Here is a 20,908-nt window from a genome sequence, read left to right as displayed (position 1 = left end):
GACGGAAAGAGTGACAATGACTCAGAATAAGAAACCCGTCTGAAATAGAAACCACCCCTTCGATAGAAAAAAAAAAAGACCACAGGGAGAGATGGACGGGAAACAAATGGATAAACCATCCAGAGAAGAAGAAAGAGGATGAGTGAGAGGAGCGAGAAACTTTAAGCAAACTTCTCCAAAAAGGCAATATATGTCATTCTTGAGTGTAGTGAGTGTTTTCCTTTAAATAAATATGTAGAATTAATTCTCTACGGTTAGCATGATGGCCACGTCGTCCACCTCACTTATAACACTGTACAGTATATACACAATATTATTATTATTATTATTATTATTTCTTTAATGACAAAATAACCTTTAGATGTACATACAGTATTCCTCGCCCTCTGTCAGAGAATACAGTCACGGTATTAGAAGTAGCAAGCAGTGTCTTTTTTTTTTTTTTTTTTCTTCGTACAAATAATCCATGCAGCTTCCGTATAGATTATTTATTTAAGATACATAACTCCTTTAAGATCTCAGCTCTCATTCAATAACAGCAGATATTGCCTTTTTAACAAAAACAATCAAACAAACAACCCCTTAATTAATTAATTAATTAATCAATGTGCAAGTTACGTCTTCGTTTTAAATTAAAAACATACTGTTTTTAAGCTCTACGTACATTAAAAAAAAAATGTAACTGAACAGAATAAAAGATGAGCAGAAAACCAGAATCTGTACAACATTCAAACCATTTTTTTGTCAACACCGGGGGAATGGGATACGATTCTCTATAACTATATACAGACATGTTATCATTCATGCACAGTGTCAACAAGTAGCACATTGACATTCCAAAATATGGAAAACATGGCATAGGGAGACGGGAGGCAAAAAGGGAGTCGGGGAGAAGGGAAGAAAAGACAGAACGAAAGGATCGCCGCCAGTTTTGGTTGCTTTGGCAGCAGAGAGACAGAAAGAGGAGGGAGAGACACAGAGGGACAGATAGACACTATAACAATACACATGCTGGGCAGGAGAAGTCCATTTCAATCTCTCTGACCCAGAAATCAATGTATGGCTGTAACTTCTTGTTTTTTTCCTTTAATGTTCATCTTCTTCCTCCTCGTCTTCCTTCTCCTCCTTCCTCTCTTTATCATCCGTTTACATCGTTAAATGTTACTTTAAGGGTAGAGAATAGCTCTGGTAAAGTTTTTCCCAACAGTACATTAATTGCCGCAGCGACATCTCAGCACGACGCCGCTCGGCTCTGTACCAGCAGGGGGTGTTTGTCCTTACTTTCGTTGGTCTGTCTGTTTGGTGTTGCATTCATTTTATTCCTCAGTCTGTCAGACAGACAGTCGGTTAAGAAGTGAACGACGCAACGGAGAACGCACGATCAATCTTCACATCAGAAGCAACATCGTAAATGATTCACAACTGATTCACCACTGTTGTATTTTTTTTTTTTTTTTTACATCAGGTACAACATTATTATTGTGTACATCAGTCAAAAAACAAAATCTGTTGTCGTTGTTTACATCAGAAGCAACTCTGTTAGTGTTTTCGACGAAACAACATAGTAGCCGTTTCACATAAGCGACAAGAACCAGTGCAATGCGTTTCCTTCATTTAAAACCCCTGCCCACGTCTTCAAACCCCGCCACAGGAGAATAAAAAAGGTCTACTGTAGCTCGTTTTCTACTCCTAGCTTGCTCTTAGTATTTTATTTACAGCGTTGGCCTGGCTAACCTTTGACCCTTCAAACCTCAGAAGTCCAAACCAAGGGAGGAAGCTAAATTCAAATGTGATTTTTTATGCCTGGTGAAGTTGCTTTCAAAGAAACAACCTGGTACTTACAATCGTGGCAGGTAAAGCAATCAGACTTGCTAACATTGTGTTAGCCGACTTTAGCTTCCCACCTTGGTCCGAACCCTGTGTGGCTTTGAACAGCTGTCGTTAATTTGCCATCAGCGTCACGTCAGACTAGCTTTAAAGTCAAGGTAGATACACTGAGAGAGGCGGTGCGACGAGGCTGGCGTAGCAAAAAGAACTAACTTCCTCGTTAATGAAAAATGTTAGCTTCTGGAAAAATTTGTGCGGCAAACTAATTTTGATGCAAACAACTACGTTACTGCAAGCTTTTCATTCCTGCGCGAGTTCACTCTGACAGATTAGGCAGCAGGCACGTTTTCAGTAAATCCAACACGATTTAGCGATATCAAAGATAATTTACACCCTGTTGAAGTTACTCAAAAAGTGATGCAAACAGCTTCCACAATGTTATTTCTTTTTATCCTTTTTCTACTTTTTTTTCTTTTTTTCTTTTGCACAAGCTAGCATAACTTTTTTACAGTGTATAAACCTTAAGCTTCATGCCAGTGAAGAGACAAATGCATACAAATTCAAATAGAAAGATTCTGGTTAGGTTAAAACAACATCAAGTCTCCTTTTAAAGTGTTAATGAAATATGAATAATATTTGGTGTTTTAAGAAAGCTCCATTGGTTAGAAAACCCTTTACAGGTCGGACTGCAAATACTAAGTTTCTGATAGAAAGATTTCCCTTTGGCAAAACAGGGGTAAACTGCCACTCCAAGGCCTTCACAGGAGAACAGCTACTCTAGCGGAGAGCAGTGCATTGGGCACAGTTTGGCAAATGCAAGTGGCTGTTTAAAAGCTGTTCCCAAATTGTGCTGCAAACAGAAGTCGGAGCATTAGAGTTGTGAGTTTGGCCAGATTTCAGTATGCAAGACTTGCTGCTTGACCTCTGTGTCGCATCACCTACTGAGATTTGTATTCCGGAGTGCTTACTATTCAAGGTGCATCATTTGGTGAATCACTAATATATGCCAGGTCACAAAAACTGGAACATTTATGTATATTTAAATAATTTAATACAAGTTCTCCTCAAGATGCTGCGGATTTGCCAAACTCATCCAATCCAGGGCTCTGCTCAGCTCTACTCTCTCACAGGGGTTGAAAGCTGTCTGTGACAAGATTTTTTTTTGCCAAGTTTTAAATGGATTACATCTAGCCCAGACTACTTACTTTACAGATGACATTTAAAATATTACTTATTATATTATACATCAAGTAAAAAAACACAACATCAGCAGGAAAATTCTGGCCAATTCAGATGCATATAGTGCCATTCAACAAACTATGGACTTTTTAGAATGCCTATTTATACAGTAAGTTCTCTGAACGTTGAGATCTCTGCAGTTTTGGAGTAAAATAGTTAACAGTCTGAAGTGTAAACCTCTCTGACAGTCAAGATAGGATGGAAGATTTATATTCTACACATACTTCAGGACAAGATTTTGAGCCACTTTTGTGTTTCCCGCCCCATTTGGCTAAAAATACACCCAGAAATATTCTCAGGATATGTGTCTTGTCTGTGACTGAATCCTGAAAGAAGATTCTCAGCCAGTGAGCGTCTGGTAAGTGTCAGTTTGTCGATCAGTTGCTTTTGCAGTTTCATTGATACATGTTTAGCTAGCTCAGCACTTGACAAGGGTTTTCAAAGAAGCTTGGCCGTTACGTGAGATCATGTTTGGTAGCTCATGTCCTGAAACAGCACACCTAGTGTTTTCAAAACCCTTTAGCTGCCTATGAGGCCATCGCAGTGTTCTGGATGGAAACGTCTGTCCTATCATGCATGCAGACTTTTGGTCAAATTCAAGCTCATTTCATAGAGGGCTGAGACAATGTGTGTTGTTATACTTCAATTATCCTGTTACTGCCTGTATCATAAAGTGAGATTAGTCAGATACACTTTGAGCTTAACCAAGGTATTCTGGTGTTAGGAATAGTTTGCTTTTGATCGGGCTAGATCAAAAATGGTAACTCATGCTGCGCAACTAATGAGCATCACCTTGACAAACACAGTCATCATCACTCCTACAGGCGCCTTAAATAGACTAAAGCACAAGTAATAATGAGCACAGTGTGAAATGTTTACACACCAGAAGAATCACTTTGCTTTCCATAATGTCTTATATCAGAGAGGAAGGAAACATTCGCTCTGGCTTTATAACAGGACTCTTCATCTGTAGCTGAAACACTTGTGCTGAAACTCCTCATTGTTCAAATGTTGCTATTCTTTGCACTCTACTTCTGATAGCACAAGTAGAAAATCTTTTTGCATACCCAATCTAATAATGATTCACATGAATGCATATCACCTCACACTAAACATGCTCCTTTTAAGCTGTTAATGTTGCATGTTATAGGTATGAACTCCATCTTGATAGAGCCACTTGGTTATCTAAGGCGGAATTTATACTTCTGTGTTGAATCGATGCCGTACCCTACGCCGTAGCCTTATGTGCGCCTCCCCAGAACTTTAACTACGTGTCGTGGCGACGCAGACCTCCTGTCTACTTTTGTAAGCTGACACCATTTCCCTCAGTGGAAACGAAGCTTTTATTTACTTTAATTTCACAGATAAGAAACAATAAATTGAGAAGACAATAAAGCCTCCACAAAAATAGCATTTTAAGTCTTGTGTGTGATTTATCCTGGCTTCATATGAGCAGAAGAAATCTCTGCTAGTCGCTAGGCTAATTTATACAATGTAAAATGCCATAGGCTTGTGCTAATAATGTTAGCATGTTGTATGTTTGGAAAACAAACTTAGTATAAGACAGTTGTTTTGTCAGTGCACCTTGTGAGTTGTAATGGAGCCAAATTTTGTACCATTACCTTTGTTAAATGTTGCTGTTGTCTCTGGTTTCATAGGAGTAGAGAAAAAGTTTGCTAGCTGCTAGCCTAATTTATACAATGTAAACTGCCATAGGCTTGTGCTAATAACATTAGCATGTCGTATTTGTGGGGAAAATGTGTCCAGATAAAGACAAGTGTTTGTCTGTGAATGCTGTGAGTTATAGCGAAGCTGATTTGTGTACTTGCGTTTGTCTCTATTAAGCCATGTTTAATGTGTGTTTAATGTGTGTTTTGAACACGCATGTGTGTTTTCAACTAAACTTTACAGCACTTCACAGAAACCTTTGTTGCCAACTAGTGTTTTGGAGGTGTAACTGCAGAGTGACAAAGACACAACACCACACAAGTATAAATGCGTAGGCTACGGCATAAGGTCTGACGCACAAGTATAAATCCCGCTTAAGACTGGTTATGCAAAACTGCCAGTGTGACCAAAAGAAAGCATGACCAAGCTGAACTCACTTTGTGATACAGGTCCTAAAGGGGGGCAGTTTCTGGGGGCTGGGTAGCCAATCGAATAGATTGTAAAAAAAAATATCTTATACTGCTATTTTTTACACAAATAATTGTCTCCAAACCTCTGTGAGCTTGTTAAACAGAGTCTGGTTGTCGAATGCACCCTAAGTAAGATGATACTTATTTACCTATATCAGTTGGTAAGCCTACTTCTCCACCAGCAGCAAATAATTTGACTATTCCTTCATCTGATGGCTCCTTTGTTAAGACTCAAAACTGGCTGAATGCAAAGTTTCAATGGTTGATTTCCAAGGCCAGTATGAAGAAGTGAATCACATAGTTTAAATTATAGTTCTTCAGTCAAAAGCAAACACTTGCCCTTGAATAAAGAACAATATATGTCATTGCTTCCTTTGGGTTAAGGCCTTCATGATCATGATGCCTAAAGGGTAGTTTATTTAAGAAGCAGAGAGGAGGCGGCCCGTTGAAAAATGTTGCATGGATGGTTTAATTTGAAATAAGGCTGACCGCAATTTATAGGCGATCTTTGTAATGAAGTGGGAAAGACTCCAAGAAAAGTTGAATCCTTGTCCGATCGAGAACTTGGGATCATCGGGTTGGTTTTGCTGATATTTAGGTAACTCTGGATCCTTGTTTTGACAAAGTCTGCACTCAATGAAGCTGACATGTTGTCTTGTTATTTCCCTTGAGGGAAATTCCTAACATCTGAGCAGTTGGTGTGTAATGTCAAGGAATGCAAATCCTTGTTAAATAGCCCCCTAAAGACCAATCTATGTGAAGAATTATGAATCAAGGGTCAGGGTTAGGGATTAGTGTTAGTTGTTTCTTACAAAGCCCTTGAGGATTTTGATTGGTCCACTGACCAGCCAAGGGGGAGGTGTTTAAGACACACAGGGATAATGAGAGAACCTACAGGAAAGCGGCATCAAAGTGAGAAAAACGTTAACAGAGGCAGTAAAGAAACAGACAGCCGATGAGGTTTCACAGAGGGCGGTACCTACGTTTTCAAAGTCTATTGCAATGTTACGATTGACACACGATGGTGGTAATTTCATTGGTGGAAAACCAGATTCCACAGTTAAAAAAAACCAAAACGAAAACACACATAAGATTAACCTAGATATTTATGCAATGATAATCTCTAACAGTTTTTAACGGTAGAGCGGCCATTTTGTCCTCTCAGACACGGCCTTATTAAAGGTAAAAGCACGCTAACCCCTTCTTGATTCAAATTAGACCTTAAATCATTTACATCTACTGTATAAAGCAACAGAAAGAGGGCCCGTTCAGGAGCGCATGGCGTAACCAAGACATTCAGAAGGAAAACAGTGGAGCTGTAATGTACGTTCAGCTCTTTGTATTTACATTTCTCACCTAAGTGACGTCCAGAACGTTTCATTTCATTGAACGCGCCCTCCCGCGAAAGAGTCTCACTCGGCATTTCTACAGGCTGGGAGAGTCAAAAAGACCTTGAATACGAAAGCATATTCCGTCTCACGCAGCGACAGCGAAACGAGAGGCGTTTTTTTTTCTTCACAGTACTTGACCATCTTCCCACAACACACGAGCACAGAAACACACAGTCACACACCAGCACGCACACAGTTTGTTGTCATTAAACAGTTGTGGCAATACATCCGGTTTCTTCTGATTGTGGTTTTCAGTATCGTCTGGTCATGCATGAACATACTGATACAGTTATTCTGTCCTTTTCTGTTTCTTCGCCTGTTACTGTAGCTGGACGTGGGAGTCGCACTACTCCAACTGAGGGGGGACTAATGGGAGTGTTGTTGTTGAAGCCACACATCTGAGGACATATGGTGTTGTGTTGGTGTGTTTTAACTCCCTTGTTTTGTTAAAACTCATTTTGATTTCATGTATGTTTGGGGATTTGTTTTATGGATTTAAAACGCGGATGGGTTTAAGACAACTTGATTGGTTTGGATTTATAAATCAAGACAAAAAACATATTCCTTCGTTCCATCTTCTGAGCTATCTCTCTAGCTCCTATAATTTTTGTTGTCCTTCCATGCATCCGTATTTCCTTCCGTTCTGTATTTAGATGCTTTAATGCGTCCTCCATTTTCTTCATCTGTACATCCATCTATTTATCCGTCATTCAACCTATTGCGTAAAGGGAGGGAGTGATAGATCAATGAGACAGCCTTAATTTCGAAATCCTTCCATTCATCCACCTCCCCTTGGTTTCTTCCTTCATGTTCTCTCTCTGTCCCACCCTTCTCTTCGGCATCTCCCGTCATCTTAGAAGCCCTGGATGTGGCAGTAGGCCTCCAGTGAGGAGAAGAGGATGTAGAGGAGCCACAGGCTGATGAACAGCATGGTGGTAAGAACCTTCGATGTCCGGGGCCCTCCCAGTTCTCCACCGATCTCCGGCCGCCGTCGGTACATCAGCGTGGCGACGGCGATAAAGGCAAAGATGGTGAAGAGCGTGACGGAGAAGGCCAGTGTGCCCGGATCCACCCTGAATTCGTTCCCCTTGCTATTGTGGTAGATGGCAGCGATGGACCACGCCACCTGTCAAGCACCAGCAGAATCAAACTGAATAACATGACTGTTTATAATGGTGGAAGCATTAAAGAATACCACCTAAGAAATAACATATATACATTAATACAAATAAATTATAGTAATTCCTTCTATGGCACTATGACAAGCACCATTGCCTTTACACAAGTTATGAATCAATCAATCATGTTTAAATGAGCTGGACTCACCCCAATGCCCAGGAAAACATTGACAGCATTGGAGCCTGTCACATTACCAATGGATGCATCTGCATACTGATCCTGGGTTGCAGCGACCTTGCTGGCAAAGGTATCTGGGCAGGGAAAGAAAAGAAGGGAGATCAAATTTGGGCACACTTTGCATTTTCCATCAACACGTTACTCAATGGATGCTCATTAAAGGTGCCCTGCCTTACTGAAAATATGAGGGGAACCATTTTAGCTAGTGCAGCCTGGTCTCTCCTAGGGTGTCAGAATACACTACTTAGGCATTGTCTCGGCCACCGGCATCATTATAGTGACGTCAGGGGCGCCGTCAATCGTCTGTGCTTTTTATCAACTCCAATGTAAACCCATCTGCATTATTGCATTGCACTGCATTATCAGATGCTCAGAGCAACCGACGTAGTTTAAAGAGCATGAACGTCTGCTCAGGGTGGGCAGGAGGGGAGGTGGATTGGTCTTACAAACAGGAGACTTTGCCCCTGGACACCGGTGCTCGAGACCAACAAACAACACTGGTTGTGGCGTTTGTGCCACTCAAAGCTGGGTGTTTTATAGCGACTTGTGAATAACCATAAGCAAATAATTTTGATGAGTAAACCTAACTGCCAACCCCTTTCATGAGTTGCCACACATGACTATCATCAACCACAACCTCTTCCTCATCATAACCAAGTAGTTTTGGTGCCTAAGCGTAACCGCCAACCCTTTCTTATAGTCAACCCTTTTTACGTCAAGATACAATGCAAAAGGCTGCCCACCCCTGGCATTATTTGAGTCAGTGGTTTTCAAACTTTTTTGTGCCCAAGGCACACCAAAGGGCAAGTCAAAATCCAAAGGCACACCTGTTTATATCTGTGCACAATAGACTCTATAACATGTGTTATCACTCTTATCTCTCCTATGACGTGCAAGGTACCCTGGGTATGTTGGTTCTTGATGTTCTGGGACACCGTGTCAAGTTGTGCCTGCGACATGGATTGCCTCCTTTTAAAATACACTTCCGTTTTCACAGGAAATTTAACGTTTACATACAGTGACTTTCAAAATAAACTCAAAATTCCTCCAACAACTAACAACAACGTGGTTAGGTTTAAGCAGCAAAAACACATGGTTAGGTTTGGGGAAAAAAAGAACAGGGTTTGGCTTTATAATCTTACAAAAACTGCTTTCTCAGGTGAAGGTCGGTGTTTTTTTGGACTCATCCACCACCCCTCCTGCCTGGCCTAGCCGGACTTTTACCGCCTTAACTTTTGTCCTTGTCAGTTTGCGTTTCCCCCTCACACCACTGGGCACCGTTAAACTATAACAGCTACCAGCTGCGTTATCATGCCGACATTAAAGGACACCTTTTTTCATTGGTTTCTGATGCCGCAAGTCACTGCCCAGGCGCTGGATTTCGATGACTTTGGAGTGAGACCGGGCTCTATGGGCCCAGTTGAATATTGCAGTAATAATAATCTGCTGTTATCACAAAATCCCACGGCACACCTGGATTTAAGAACCACTGATTTAAATCAGCCCAAGTGGCCAAATATGACGAGTAGGGATGAGATTACATTCCCCTGTGGTTGTTTTTTTCTCTGGTAAGATTAGATTAGATCATCTGCAAACAAGACTAACAGAGAGAGTGGGCTTGTTTTAGATATTTTGGCAGTTCTTCAACATAAAAAGCAAGTAAGTAATCCTTTCCCATATTACTAGTAAACTAAAGTCCTACAGCATCCTTTACATGAACAATGACTACACCAACCTAAGTTTCTACCCACACACACACCTTGATATCTAACTATTTCTGCGCTAAGCATAGGAACACATTGTGCTCTTTGAAGTTGATAATTTAAGTCGGAAAGTTTTGAATAATTAAAAAATAAAGTCCAGGTTGCTATGCTAATTTGTATGGCAATAATATCTGTAATGGAAAACAGATTTAATTCTGTGAAATTGTGACCTTTAAAACCTTTCAAACCATCAGACCAAACTTTACTACTACAGTTATATAACTGTTCTGTCATTTAACCACTACAGTGTTGACTTGGAAAGTTAAGGCTACAGAGAGATGAGCCCTTGGCAGAGTCACAGTGCTGTGCCCTTCAGAATACAATATGTGCATTCAGTGTAAATTAAGTGTTACTGACTGAATGTTCAACGGTGCAAACAGATTTACACTTGGAGTTGAACTCCTGACTCCGACATGCAGCCATTTGTGAGTTACACAAGAACTCGCTGACAGAGAAGGATGCTTTTGATGAATGCGGAACACTTATAATTATTAATACAGAACACTGTGCAAATCCTGTTTTCCACATTTAGACGGGGAACCTTAAATTAGAAACCACAATCTTTAATCCTGTTATAGCGTTCTGTTGCTGGCAGCCAGAACAGGCTGAATCTGGTCCAAGATCAATAATTTACAAGGCTGGATCTCAGTTTGCAGGGGCAAACAAATCTTGGCCTGATGGAGGACCAGCATTGTGCTGCTTAGTCCCATTTTTTTTCTCCTGGTTTCATGTTTGCCAAACTACAGCAGCTCCAAAGGGGCAATTTTCCTTGGGGTACTGAAAGGAGCAGTGCCAAATCTCAACAATAGGCTCTTCGCTGAGAGCACAAAGACTGAGCAAATAGCCAAATGGTCAGTTAGCGCTGTTATCTCGTACTAATTTTCCTGCCATCTTCCCTTCGTTAGTCATTCATGTCCTCCTGCTTTAATCTGCCAGATACAGTGAAAGGAGATAAACATGGAGAGGAAACACAAGGAAGGGCTTTCTTGAAGTGGCAGCCAAACTGGCGGAGGAAAAAAGGATGATGGGAGGACCGGAAGAGGACGGAGGAGGGTGAGGCAACGGACCAAAAGAAAGAGTCCAGCAAAGATAAATCTTCCAACACACCTTAAAGCTTAAAGGACAGGCCTGCTTAGCTTAAGTGTGTGTGTATGTGTGTGTCTATCAAGGCACTATTTCTGTGTGCCTGCATGTGTGCAGTACATACATGTGCACAGTCTGTGTGTGGCAGTGAACGACGCCACCTGGCTCCAATCTGACGCCATGCCTCCACCAGCTGGCAGATGCCTGTGTGAGTCTGCGTGCATCAATTGGTCTTTGAGTGCTTGTGTGCCTGATTGAGTGGGTGAGTGCGTGGGTGCTTGCATGTTCGGTAGCGGTGCGCGTGTGTGTGCGTCCGTGTGTGAAACAGGTTTCACGCTGCAGCTCCTTCTGTGAGAGTATGCCTCCCTGGAGAGTTTTCTGCCCTTTTCCTTTTCCTTACTGTCAATCAACCAGGGTCTCTCTTTCTCTCTGCCTCATCTGTCTGCTCTACATCCTCTCCCTCCACCTCTCATTTGTGTCTTTTCTGCTCCCTTTTCCCTCTTGCCTTTTAAAATGGAAGGACTCACAGGAGGGCACTAATGTGCTCAAGGCACTCTGGCAGTCTCTCTGCATGGAGACATTTTTGCCTGGCGGTGGCGATAGAGAAAAGATCAGGGCTCATCAGAAACGTTAGGATCCATACTCTTGGGATTACAAATATCCACAGGACATTGCAAGGAAATGTGGCCCTTAGTTGGTGTGATACTTCGTTATGGATCAAGTTTTTGGCCAGGGGAAAACTGAGCAAATGGTGATGCTAGACATCAGTTAAGAGGGTTAAAAATGTTAAGAAATTGTCTTCTCTGAAAATTGAATACTGAAAACACTCTCATAGAAGTTTGTGTGAGACATTTTGCTCTAGCCTCCTGAGACCTGAACTTTTGTTTGGTATGCATTTTTAATTTCTCCTAGCTATTTGGGATCAGTAGGACCTGACAAGTATAAAAAACTAAACATTGTCAATGACAGTAAAGTCCCAATGTCCCCAAATGAGAAACAATAAAATCCCAATGTCTGTAAACAAGTATGTTCTAATTAACAACGTCTCATCTTTTAACTGTTGCTAAAATTGGTCAACTGTGTTGCCATATCAAACTACAAACATTATTAATCATAAATAATCAAGTTTCAACCATAAAATCTGATCAGGTTTTGTCCATTTTTCTGTCTGGATCGGCTGCAGACTGACTTGACAGAGATGGCTGCCATCTTGTTTTTACATGGATTAGTGTATTGAGCTCTCACTACCACTAGATGGCACAAAGAAGTGTCCACGAATGAGGACAACAGGTCTGAGTTAAGTAGAATGACGTATAAGGTCAGGGTCTCAGGAGGGTACATCAAAGTGTTGGACGACTGACGCAACTGTGACTGGTTTTGCGAGTTGGGGAAGCTTCTGATTTTGTATTTTGACCAAGGGGAGTTTGATCAATGTTTGTGAACACAACACATTCTCACTCCGACCTCGCCACATACTGAAGCTTGGTCATGGACGTTCCATGTCGAAATATGGTGTGCAAGGTACCCTGGGTGCGTTGGCTGTGGACGTTTTGGGACGCCATGTCAACCTCAGCCTGTTACATGCATGGTGTGTTTTCAAAATACACCTCCTTTTTCACAAGAAATGTACAGTTTGCATACAGTCTCTTTCTAAATAAACGCACTACGTCGGCAAGACACCGTGCATTGACATTTTTTTTCCTTTAACAACAAACGCACATGGTTATGTTCAGGCAACAAAAGCACGTGGTTGGGTTTATATAAGAACAGGATTGGGCTTTACAATTATATGGGAAGCGAACACTGGCCTCCTGGGTCAAAGTAGGTGGTTGCTGAACCCATCCATCACCACCCCTTCCCACCCTGCTCGGACTTTCGCCACCTTAACTTATGTTGTTGTCCCGCAGCGTTTTTCCCTGACGCCGCTGGGTACCATTACACACTAACAATGACTGGCTGAGTATCATGCTGACCTAAAAGGACAGCTTTATGCAACGAATGATTACTTGATTACTGATCAATCAGTTGACGAACAAAACAAACAAAAAACATCACAATGTCCAGTTTGCTTTTTTGTTCATCTGTCTGCCATACTTCCTTGATGAATGCCTTTATAAGATTGAAATTTGCTAAATTCCCTCCCTGTTTAATTCAAGTCCACACTGTGATTTCAGTTTATATGATCACTGGCTCCTGATGTCTTTTACCGCCCTGTCCTCTTCAACCTCTAGAGACCAGCTGCGTATAAAGGCTGTACTGCTGCTGCACAATAATACGAGAGCTAAGTCTTTTGAACCAATGTTTTCTTGGCTTCTGTCAAACCAAATGCATCAGTAGTGGTTTCTTCCCTGAATCAGAAAATGTGTCCTTATCCGCGAGACACGTTTCTACTGATGATCCTCCGGCTCACCTTTGCCATCGTCTCTAGTTCTCTTTGGATCAGCAGAAAGATTTGTGCCTGGAAGTCTGTAGTTCCATTTTGGTCTTCTTAAGACTTTAATGCCACTTTAATGTCCCTTAATGACTTTAATGCCCTTGAGGTGTGGGGACAGTTTTGCCACCACAAATTTCGAAAAGATCAAACATGCTTACATGTGAAGTCATTTACACTGCTGCAGTTTGCTTCTGTTTCTGCAAAAGTCAGTCTAGATTTAATATCTGTTGTGTCATAATAAATCCTCTGTCCAGACCCAGCATTAATCGCACAGTACTTCTGTCATACTTATATAACAGTTGTTCCTCCCCACAGAGTCTCATGGTGCCTTTTCCTCACTTTAAATGTATTGATTGAGTTTCTGAGGCCAACATGAAATGATACACAGGCTGCTTTAAATATACTCTGGATTCATAAACTGATGAGGCTCAGAGGCTTTGCCTGAATCCCAAACCAACAACAAATTTAACTTTCTTAAGTTTCTAATTCGCATTTAAAAGCTCCACTCCTGTTGTTTCCTATCTGTGTGTGTGTGTGTGTGTGTGTGTGTGAGTTGGCCTGGCTAACTGTGATAAACGAGGTTAATCATCATGGAACCACAGCACAGGATGGGTTTTATTAACTGCAATAACCACAGAACTTGAGGTCTGTTTCTCTGTGAGGGGGAGAGTGTCTGTGTGTGTGTTTGTGTGTGTGTGTGTGTGTGTGTGAGTGTGTGCGTATGTGTGTGTGTGTGAGGGGGCCAGGGGAGGTTCTGTTAATAAGGCTGAGAGCCTCAGAAAGGCTGAACCACTTTGTTTCCATTCTGCAGCTCTACACAGTGTGTGCGTGTACGTGTGTGTGCATTTCTTTGCTTCAAGCAGCTGTGTGTGTGTGTGTGTGTGTGTGTCTGTCTGCAAATGCAGCTGCTGGCGAGCCTGTACTTCTGTTTGTGTGTGTGTTCAAATATTACATTTTCTGTATGTGTGCATATGTTTGTGTGTGTGTGTGTGTGTGTGTGTGTGTAAGATGGTATGTAATACATCACTTTTATCCCAGAGCTCCCTAAATGGGAGGACAGAGACCACCTGAGTCTGACATGACAAATAGCCCCATGTTAATAACACATGGTGGTCACAGAACAGGTGTGTGTGTGTGTGTGTGTGTGTGTGTGTGTGTGTGTGTGCAGTGGGTAAAGCATATTTCAAGCTTTAATATGCTGCAATTATATAAGTGTGTGACTCTGTTCCTCAAAGTAATTACAGTCGCGCAGCTGCTTATGTGTCTGCATGCTATACATCTAGTATTCAAGCATGTGCTGTATGTCTGCATGTGTGTGTGTGTGTGTGCAGAGGCAGGAGACCGGGGCCAAGGTTAAAACATTTTTAGTCGGCCGTTGCAGTCGCCACTCATTTTTCACGTTTAGAGGATGATCCATGCTGCTGTCTGCAGACTGCACTGTTTCCTCTAACAAAGTTCAACATATAAAGACACACCAGAGAGACTGGGAGCTGCACTGGCTCAGTCATGGTAGAAAACTCTCTCAGCATGACAGCAGGGAACAAACTCAAGTGGAGCACTTGTTTTTTTGCTTTAGATGTTTAATTAAGTGGGAAAAATTCATTAATGTGCAGGGCTCTTTGGGTTTTAATAAAGTCTTAGTTTGCCATCAACTAATCTATTTATTTAATTACAAAATCTAAATGTTTTCTTTCTGAATCAAATGAATACTGACATATAGAAGTACCGCCTAAAGTCTAGTGCTTATAAAAGACCAAAGCCCACAATTTAATATATGTAAATGTTAATAACCATAGACATTTCATTACAGACTAAAGCCCCTTAATTCAAACCAATTCGGTTTGGTACTCCGTCTTGGACCGGGTTTTTTTTTTTTTTTTGAGACCGACTGGACCGCAGAGGTCATTTTACAGCCTGTGGCCAAACATACTCGGGCGGAATGTAGCTACGTGAAGCGGACTCCTCGGAGGTCATCCCGTTCCAAAAGTGGACGTCCGCAAGCCCTGTGCGCGAAAAGCTCAGATTTTACGACCGCACGGACTCCGTGTCTCACAAAAGACTGCTCGGCATGTATTTTTCACATCGCGGGGATTTTTCGAGGATATTTTTTACAGGAAACTACAACACAGAAGTGCGCTCGACTATGGAAGCCCGAATGACTGCGGACATTCCTTGCGGAGTCCGCTCTGCTTATAGTACGCCCGAATCTGTGTGTCTGCCTCTTCGCCAAGCGCACAGCGACCAGGACAGAGAGCGGGGTGGGGGTGGGGCGGGGACTGAGCTAGGGGGTCTCCACTGTAGCCTGGACTTTGTTTAACAGTGATGGGGTGTCGATAATGGTGGATAATTTAGTCTTGAAGAAATCAAAGAATGCACTAATATGGCAACACTTTGGCTTTGAGCCAGACGAAGGAGGCAACCCTTGTTTGCACTGATTGAGTAAGCTAAACCTGCAAATTTATTTGTAAGGAATAAAAGAAACAACGTGTTACAGTCACTCTGTATGGTCATTTTTTATTTTAAATGAGTCAATTGTGCCCCCAAGTGCAGAAAATCTGGTATTACCGACTTGATATGGTTTTTCACAAAAACTGGACCGTTTTTTTTTTTTCTCTCATACCGACCCAACACACGTGTGAAGTCACTGTTTTGTGAGTCACAGTTAAGGCTGCTTTCAGACCTAGAGTTGTCTCCTTTGGTCTGAATCAGGGACTAATTTTGTCACAAAGTTGTATAATTGCCTAGAGTTGGTTCGTGTTCTCACGACAGCATTTACAAGCGGACCAGATCAAATGCCTTGTGTGAGAAAGCTGCTCTTGATTGGTCAGAATTTCCATGCGGGAAAAATCCAGGAAGTAAAGCAAACGTTGAAGAAGAGTACACTTGCAAGATAAATGTGACGCTTTCTAATGTCACAATGGAGGGACAACTACGCCGGTTGATTTTAGTGCTGCTCATCGTGGACTATATTGCTGTCATTGTTCATTTTAGTCAAACCATACAGTTTGAAAACGAGGCGCGGCTCCAACTAGAAAACAATGTTTTGATGCATTGGATGTGCTGAATGTGCATATTAAGGCAGTGCAGGAGGAGGTGCACATTAATAATCCTCCAGGACTGTAACATGCTCATGATTAACCCAAACAATGTGTCATGTGACTGCAGTTGGTTCAGATCCAGGTCAGAACACCTTCTCACCACAAATGAACCGCACCAGAGTTCATTTGTAACCGGACTGAGACCACCTCTTCAAGAAGGTCTGGTCTGGTTGTGTTGGTGCACACCTGAGTGTGATTGCTGTGTTCACACCCGCACAAACGAACCGCACTAGGGGGCAAACAAACTTGAGTTTGATTGAACTGAACCAAACAGGGCAGGTCTTTGAAACTTAGGGTGCTTGATGAGGCCAGAGTCTAGATGGCAAACTCTATCCATGTTCTGCTGCTGAAATAAACATTTGAAACGTGAGTTGTCTGACTGAAGTAACGTTAATGTTTGTTGACTCAGGAAATGAAGGGAAATAACTTATTAGTGGCACCATTTTTAAATAACATACTTTCTAATCATTGCAGTTGGGGGAAGGTATCAAGTGTCTGAAGCCTTTTTTGATATGTCAAGTTGAATCTAACATTCATCAAATTTGTGTCCCGTGTCCAAGTCATGTGACTCGAGTCCACACCTCTCAATGTAACACATCTTCCTGAAATATTAAAATATCTCAAATGCGAGATGTATATTTTTTTTTACTTTTGCACTGTGTTATCATCTTCCTACACATTTTCTTTTCTCTCTCCAGGGAATTTGACACCTCGGCAGCATTTTTGTCACACTGCAGGTGCTACACTGTGTTCTGTGAAAGTCAACTTTGTGTGTTCCATATATTTATTTATTCTTCTGTGCATTGCCTGATATAGCTGCTGTTGATTTGTTTAACTTCACTGCAATAGTTTTAATGAGGCTTTTATAAAACAGACAGCAGTTTCTTTGATCCTGCAGTATTTACACTGAGGAAGAGGAATCAGAGGAATAAAGCTTCCTGTAATAAAATCTGAAGCAAGGAATTGAAAATGTCAAGGTATACTCCCTGAATAGGGGTCACTGATGAACACAAATCTATTTCTAAATTGAAGACCTCGGGGAATTTCTGCTCATAAAGGCCTCACAAAGCTAAATGCCAAATGTGCAGGGAGAAAGGTCTTTGATTAAAGCTGGCAGAAAGTCCAATATTTAAGATGATTAAAACATTGACAGCGTTGGATCGATATTAGAGTGAACATACGGTGCAGCACCTGTGTATGGACATGCAGTGAACACACTCACCGGGTACAGAGGTTCCCAACGCAACAAATACTACTGCTGTGACTGAGTCTTTCAGGCCCACTGTGCAGCCAAAATGAGAGGCCAGGTCCCCTGTAATAACATGAAAGGAACATTAACATGATAACTATACATATTACTACTTCTATTACAGCATGTATTCTTAAAATATAAAGGTATCAGTCAAATCGCACCTAATAACAATAACCAAAATGTAAAGAATCCTGTTACTAAACATGTTTTCAATTGCCTTTTATTGCCAGATATCCTTTAAGTGCTGTAATTTATCTTAATTTGCTTGAATACTATATTATTTTTGTACAAATTTAAACCGTCAGCTGTCACCATACCAATGATGGCGGTGAGCAGTCCAATCATACAGATGGAGACGACGAAGCAGGCCCAGCCGTTCCAGTACTCTGTGGGCGGGACGAAGGCGAACAGAACCTTCCAGAAGACGGTGAGGAAGTGCATGACGTAGTCGAAGCACGACGGCAGCTTCTCCTCCCCGCACTCCTCGTCGTCATCATCCTCGCCTGGGGAGAAGGAGGGAAGAGAAAGATAGGTTAAAGAGGAGGGTGGCGGAGGCGTGGCGTTCCCTCAATATACTCTCACCTGCAAAGGAGTTCATGAGCAAAACACTGAGTGTTAACAGGCGTAAATAAGCTGATTGAGATCTTGTTTACGTTGCTTTCCACAAATAAACCACTTCACAGACTAATGTCTACGGGGACTGGGAAAAAAGTGAAGCACAGGTGCAGCACCTTGATGACTGCGTGTTAATGAAGAAATATTGATCCCAGTAGGAAGTAATCAAATCTAATCCAATCAAATTTCTTGTGCCTCAGACCAGTTGGACACATAATGACCACAAAGGGAATCACCATGACATCACGCCAACAACAACAATCACTTCTGGGTAGAGAGCTGGAAATTGATTTAAACTGCGGAAATGAATGAAATCAGCAAACGTGATTATTTCTGTTGTCATCTTCAGCTGTGCCTAGCACGTTTTAAGTGTATGTGTAGTTAAATACAACAGTCAGACATATGCAACAGTTCTGCTGTGCTTACTGTGTTGCTTTGCTAGTGTCTTTGACAAACCAAATCGCTTGAATGATCCAAATCTAACACTTGAAGATCCACTCAATACTAAAAGTGTATGTCATATAAAAACTACAGTGATGATCAAAGTTGTCACAGTGATTTACATCCAACATCCTTTCATTTTATAGGTACAGTTTACTAATGTATGTAAAACTCTCCACAGTATGAACAGTGGTTACATGAGCCTCAAAACCAGACACAACTCAGCCCTGAGCAGAGTGACCGTCCTTTACTGACCAATCAGACTGCAGTGTTCACAGCTCCACCTTGTCTCCAAACTTGTCACAGTGGAACGGAAAAAAAGCGTACTGAACTGAACCGACTTTTATTATTTTAGTCTGCTCACATGGTTCATATTCCCAAATGAAATAATGTTTAAGGTGGAGTCCAACAGGAAATGATCCCCCCAGGAAACCCTTAATCTATTAATCTGCCATGCATTTCTTGGTTGTCTTGGTTTGGTCAACCCAGTCTCTAGTGTTTTCCTCAAAACTACGGATACATTACATTTGTACATTGTTTTGTAGCAGATACTTGAAACTTTATGTTTCTCCACCTGATAACGTACGGTTACGTGACACACAAAAAACACTTGGTTACATTCTGGCTTTAAACATCCACGTTTAGAGGCACAAAGCTGTTGGAAGTGCAGGTACAGGTTTGTGAAAAACACCCAGGTTTGGTGCCACAGATGCTGCCAGGAAATGCCATGATATGTTGGTGAAACTGCAGAGGATCAGTGGCTCAAACGTAGCTGGGAAATACTGTGATGTGCTGCCAAAATCACCCAGGTTTGGAGCCACAAATGCCTCTGGGAAACACTGGGAAGGGTCACCCAAAATACAACTGGTGTTGTTGTTTATTGGTCTTAAACAGTGGTCTGCAGTTTGGCAGCCATCTCACCAAGGTGTCACTCCATCCACCATTCCCTCCTCTTACCGATGACAAAATCAGTCCATATACTGTCACTTTACACATGCTGATATGCTGTTGATACCCCAACAGAGGGGTGACCAGAAATTGGGATGGTACGGAATGGTTCCATTGGTACCATGCACAACTTTTCACAGTGGAAATGGTGAGGAGACAATCAGCATCCAGTGGAAACATCAATGGGACTTTCATACTAAAAGCTGATATTGGACACATTCTGGTCTTTATTGAAGATTTGACAAACTCAACTCTAGTGGGGAGAGAGCGGATATTATCTGTCCATGACTGACCTGAAGTGCAAAAGGATTATAGAACTCTGTCAGTGTCTCTCTCTTTCACTCCAGCAGACAGAGGGATTATAAACTTAAATCTATAGTGACAGAAATGTGAAAATCAGACTCAGTTTAACACATACCTGATCCACTGACTGGCAGGTGTGTGTGTGTGTGTGTGTGTGTGTGTGTGTGTGTGTGTGTGAGAGAGAGAGAGAGAGATGTCAGTATCAAAGTCTAATCATTGCTTCAGGACATGGACTATAGCCAGCCACATGCTGTTAGGCACACACACACACACACACACACACACACACACACACAGACACACACACAGACACACACAGACAGACCATTAGCAGTCTATACACTCCTCTGTGTCATTGGCTGTTGTTCTGCTCTGTTTGTAAATGAGTCGAATGAATGAATAAATGAGAGTACATGCTGTTTCCCGGAAACACGCTGACTGGGTAAATCCCAGTGCAAGCCGTGATCTCTTATTGATTTCACCGGTATCATTTACTCACTGCATACTACTAACATTCTCAGAGCTGGTGATGCATTCAAATGCTGCAAACATCGAAACAAAAACTGTGCGCCCTGAACAAAGCCGAGATTGGAGAGTATCCTTTTACCACAGCAACTGTTCTCTGTGAGGTGTATTTATTTTTCTTTGTACTAAAAGTGTTTTTTCGTGCTGACAAAACCTTTGGCTTTTATAGTTTAAAAAAGTAAAAATGTGGAAACAGTTGACCTTTCGCTAAGCCCCGCCCCTTTGTGATGGTCCAACAAGCTGTTCGAGTAAGCATGGACTCTGCACTGCACTGCCTGAGGAAATATTATCATATTTTTGGAAAATGAAAGAGTGATTCCAGAGAGAAGCAGACAGAGGGGTCTACAGTCTGTGTTTGAAGGATATATCCAGGATGTCAAACTGACTCAGCAGCAACAACAGGTTAAAAAGACAAAAATAGTTAGAAGCTAAAGCCGAACTATAGGCTACAGATCACAGTGTAAAAGTGAACCACCACATCACTGCTGATCGCCA

General features: G+C 41.8%; 1 protein-coding gene across 2 annotated transcripts in view; it reads right to left on the bottom strand.

The window, feature by feature from the left end:
• Positions 1 to 416: 416 nt before the first annotated feature.
• Positions 417 to 20,908, bottom strand: part of slc8a1b (solute carrier family 8 member 1b) — a 211,994-nt gene continuing 191,502 nt past the window's right edge. For both annotated transcript variants that reach the window (XM_049600990.1, XM_049600989.1), the window contains exons 8-11: positions 17,899 to 18,084; positions 17,552 to 17,641; positions 7,922 to 8,025; positions 417 to 7,721 (exon numbers count right to left, since the gene is read on the bottom strand). In XM_049600990.1, the coding sequence (XP_049456947.1) occupies positions 7,449 to 7,721; positions 7,922 to 8,025; positions 17,552 to 17,641; positions 17,899 to 18,084 (653 nt within the window). In that variant the 3' untranslated portion in view covers positions 417 to 7,448. The remainder of the gene's footprint in view (positions 7,722 to 7,921; positions 8,026 to 17,551; positions 17,642 to 17,898; positions 18,085 to 20,908) is intronic.

This window comes from Epinephelus fuscoguttatus, linkage group LG16 (assembly GCF_011397635.1).
Source record: "Epinephelus fuscoguttatus linkage group LG16, E.fuscoguttatus.final_Chr_v1".
Lineage (NCBI taxonomy): Eukaryota > Metazoa > Chordata > Actinopteri > Perciformes > Serranidae > Epinephelus > Epinephelus fuscoguttatus.
This window is presented reverse-complemented; position numbering and strand designations above follow the sequence as displayed.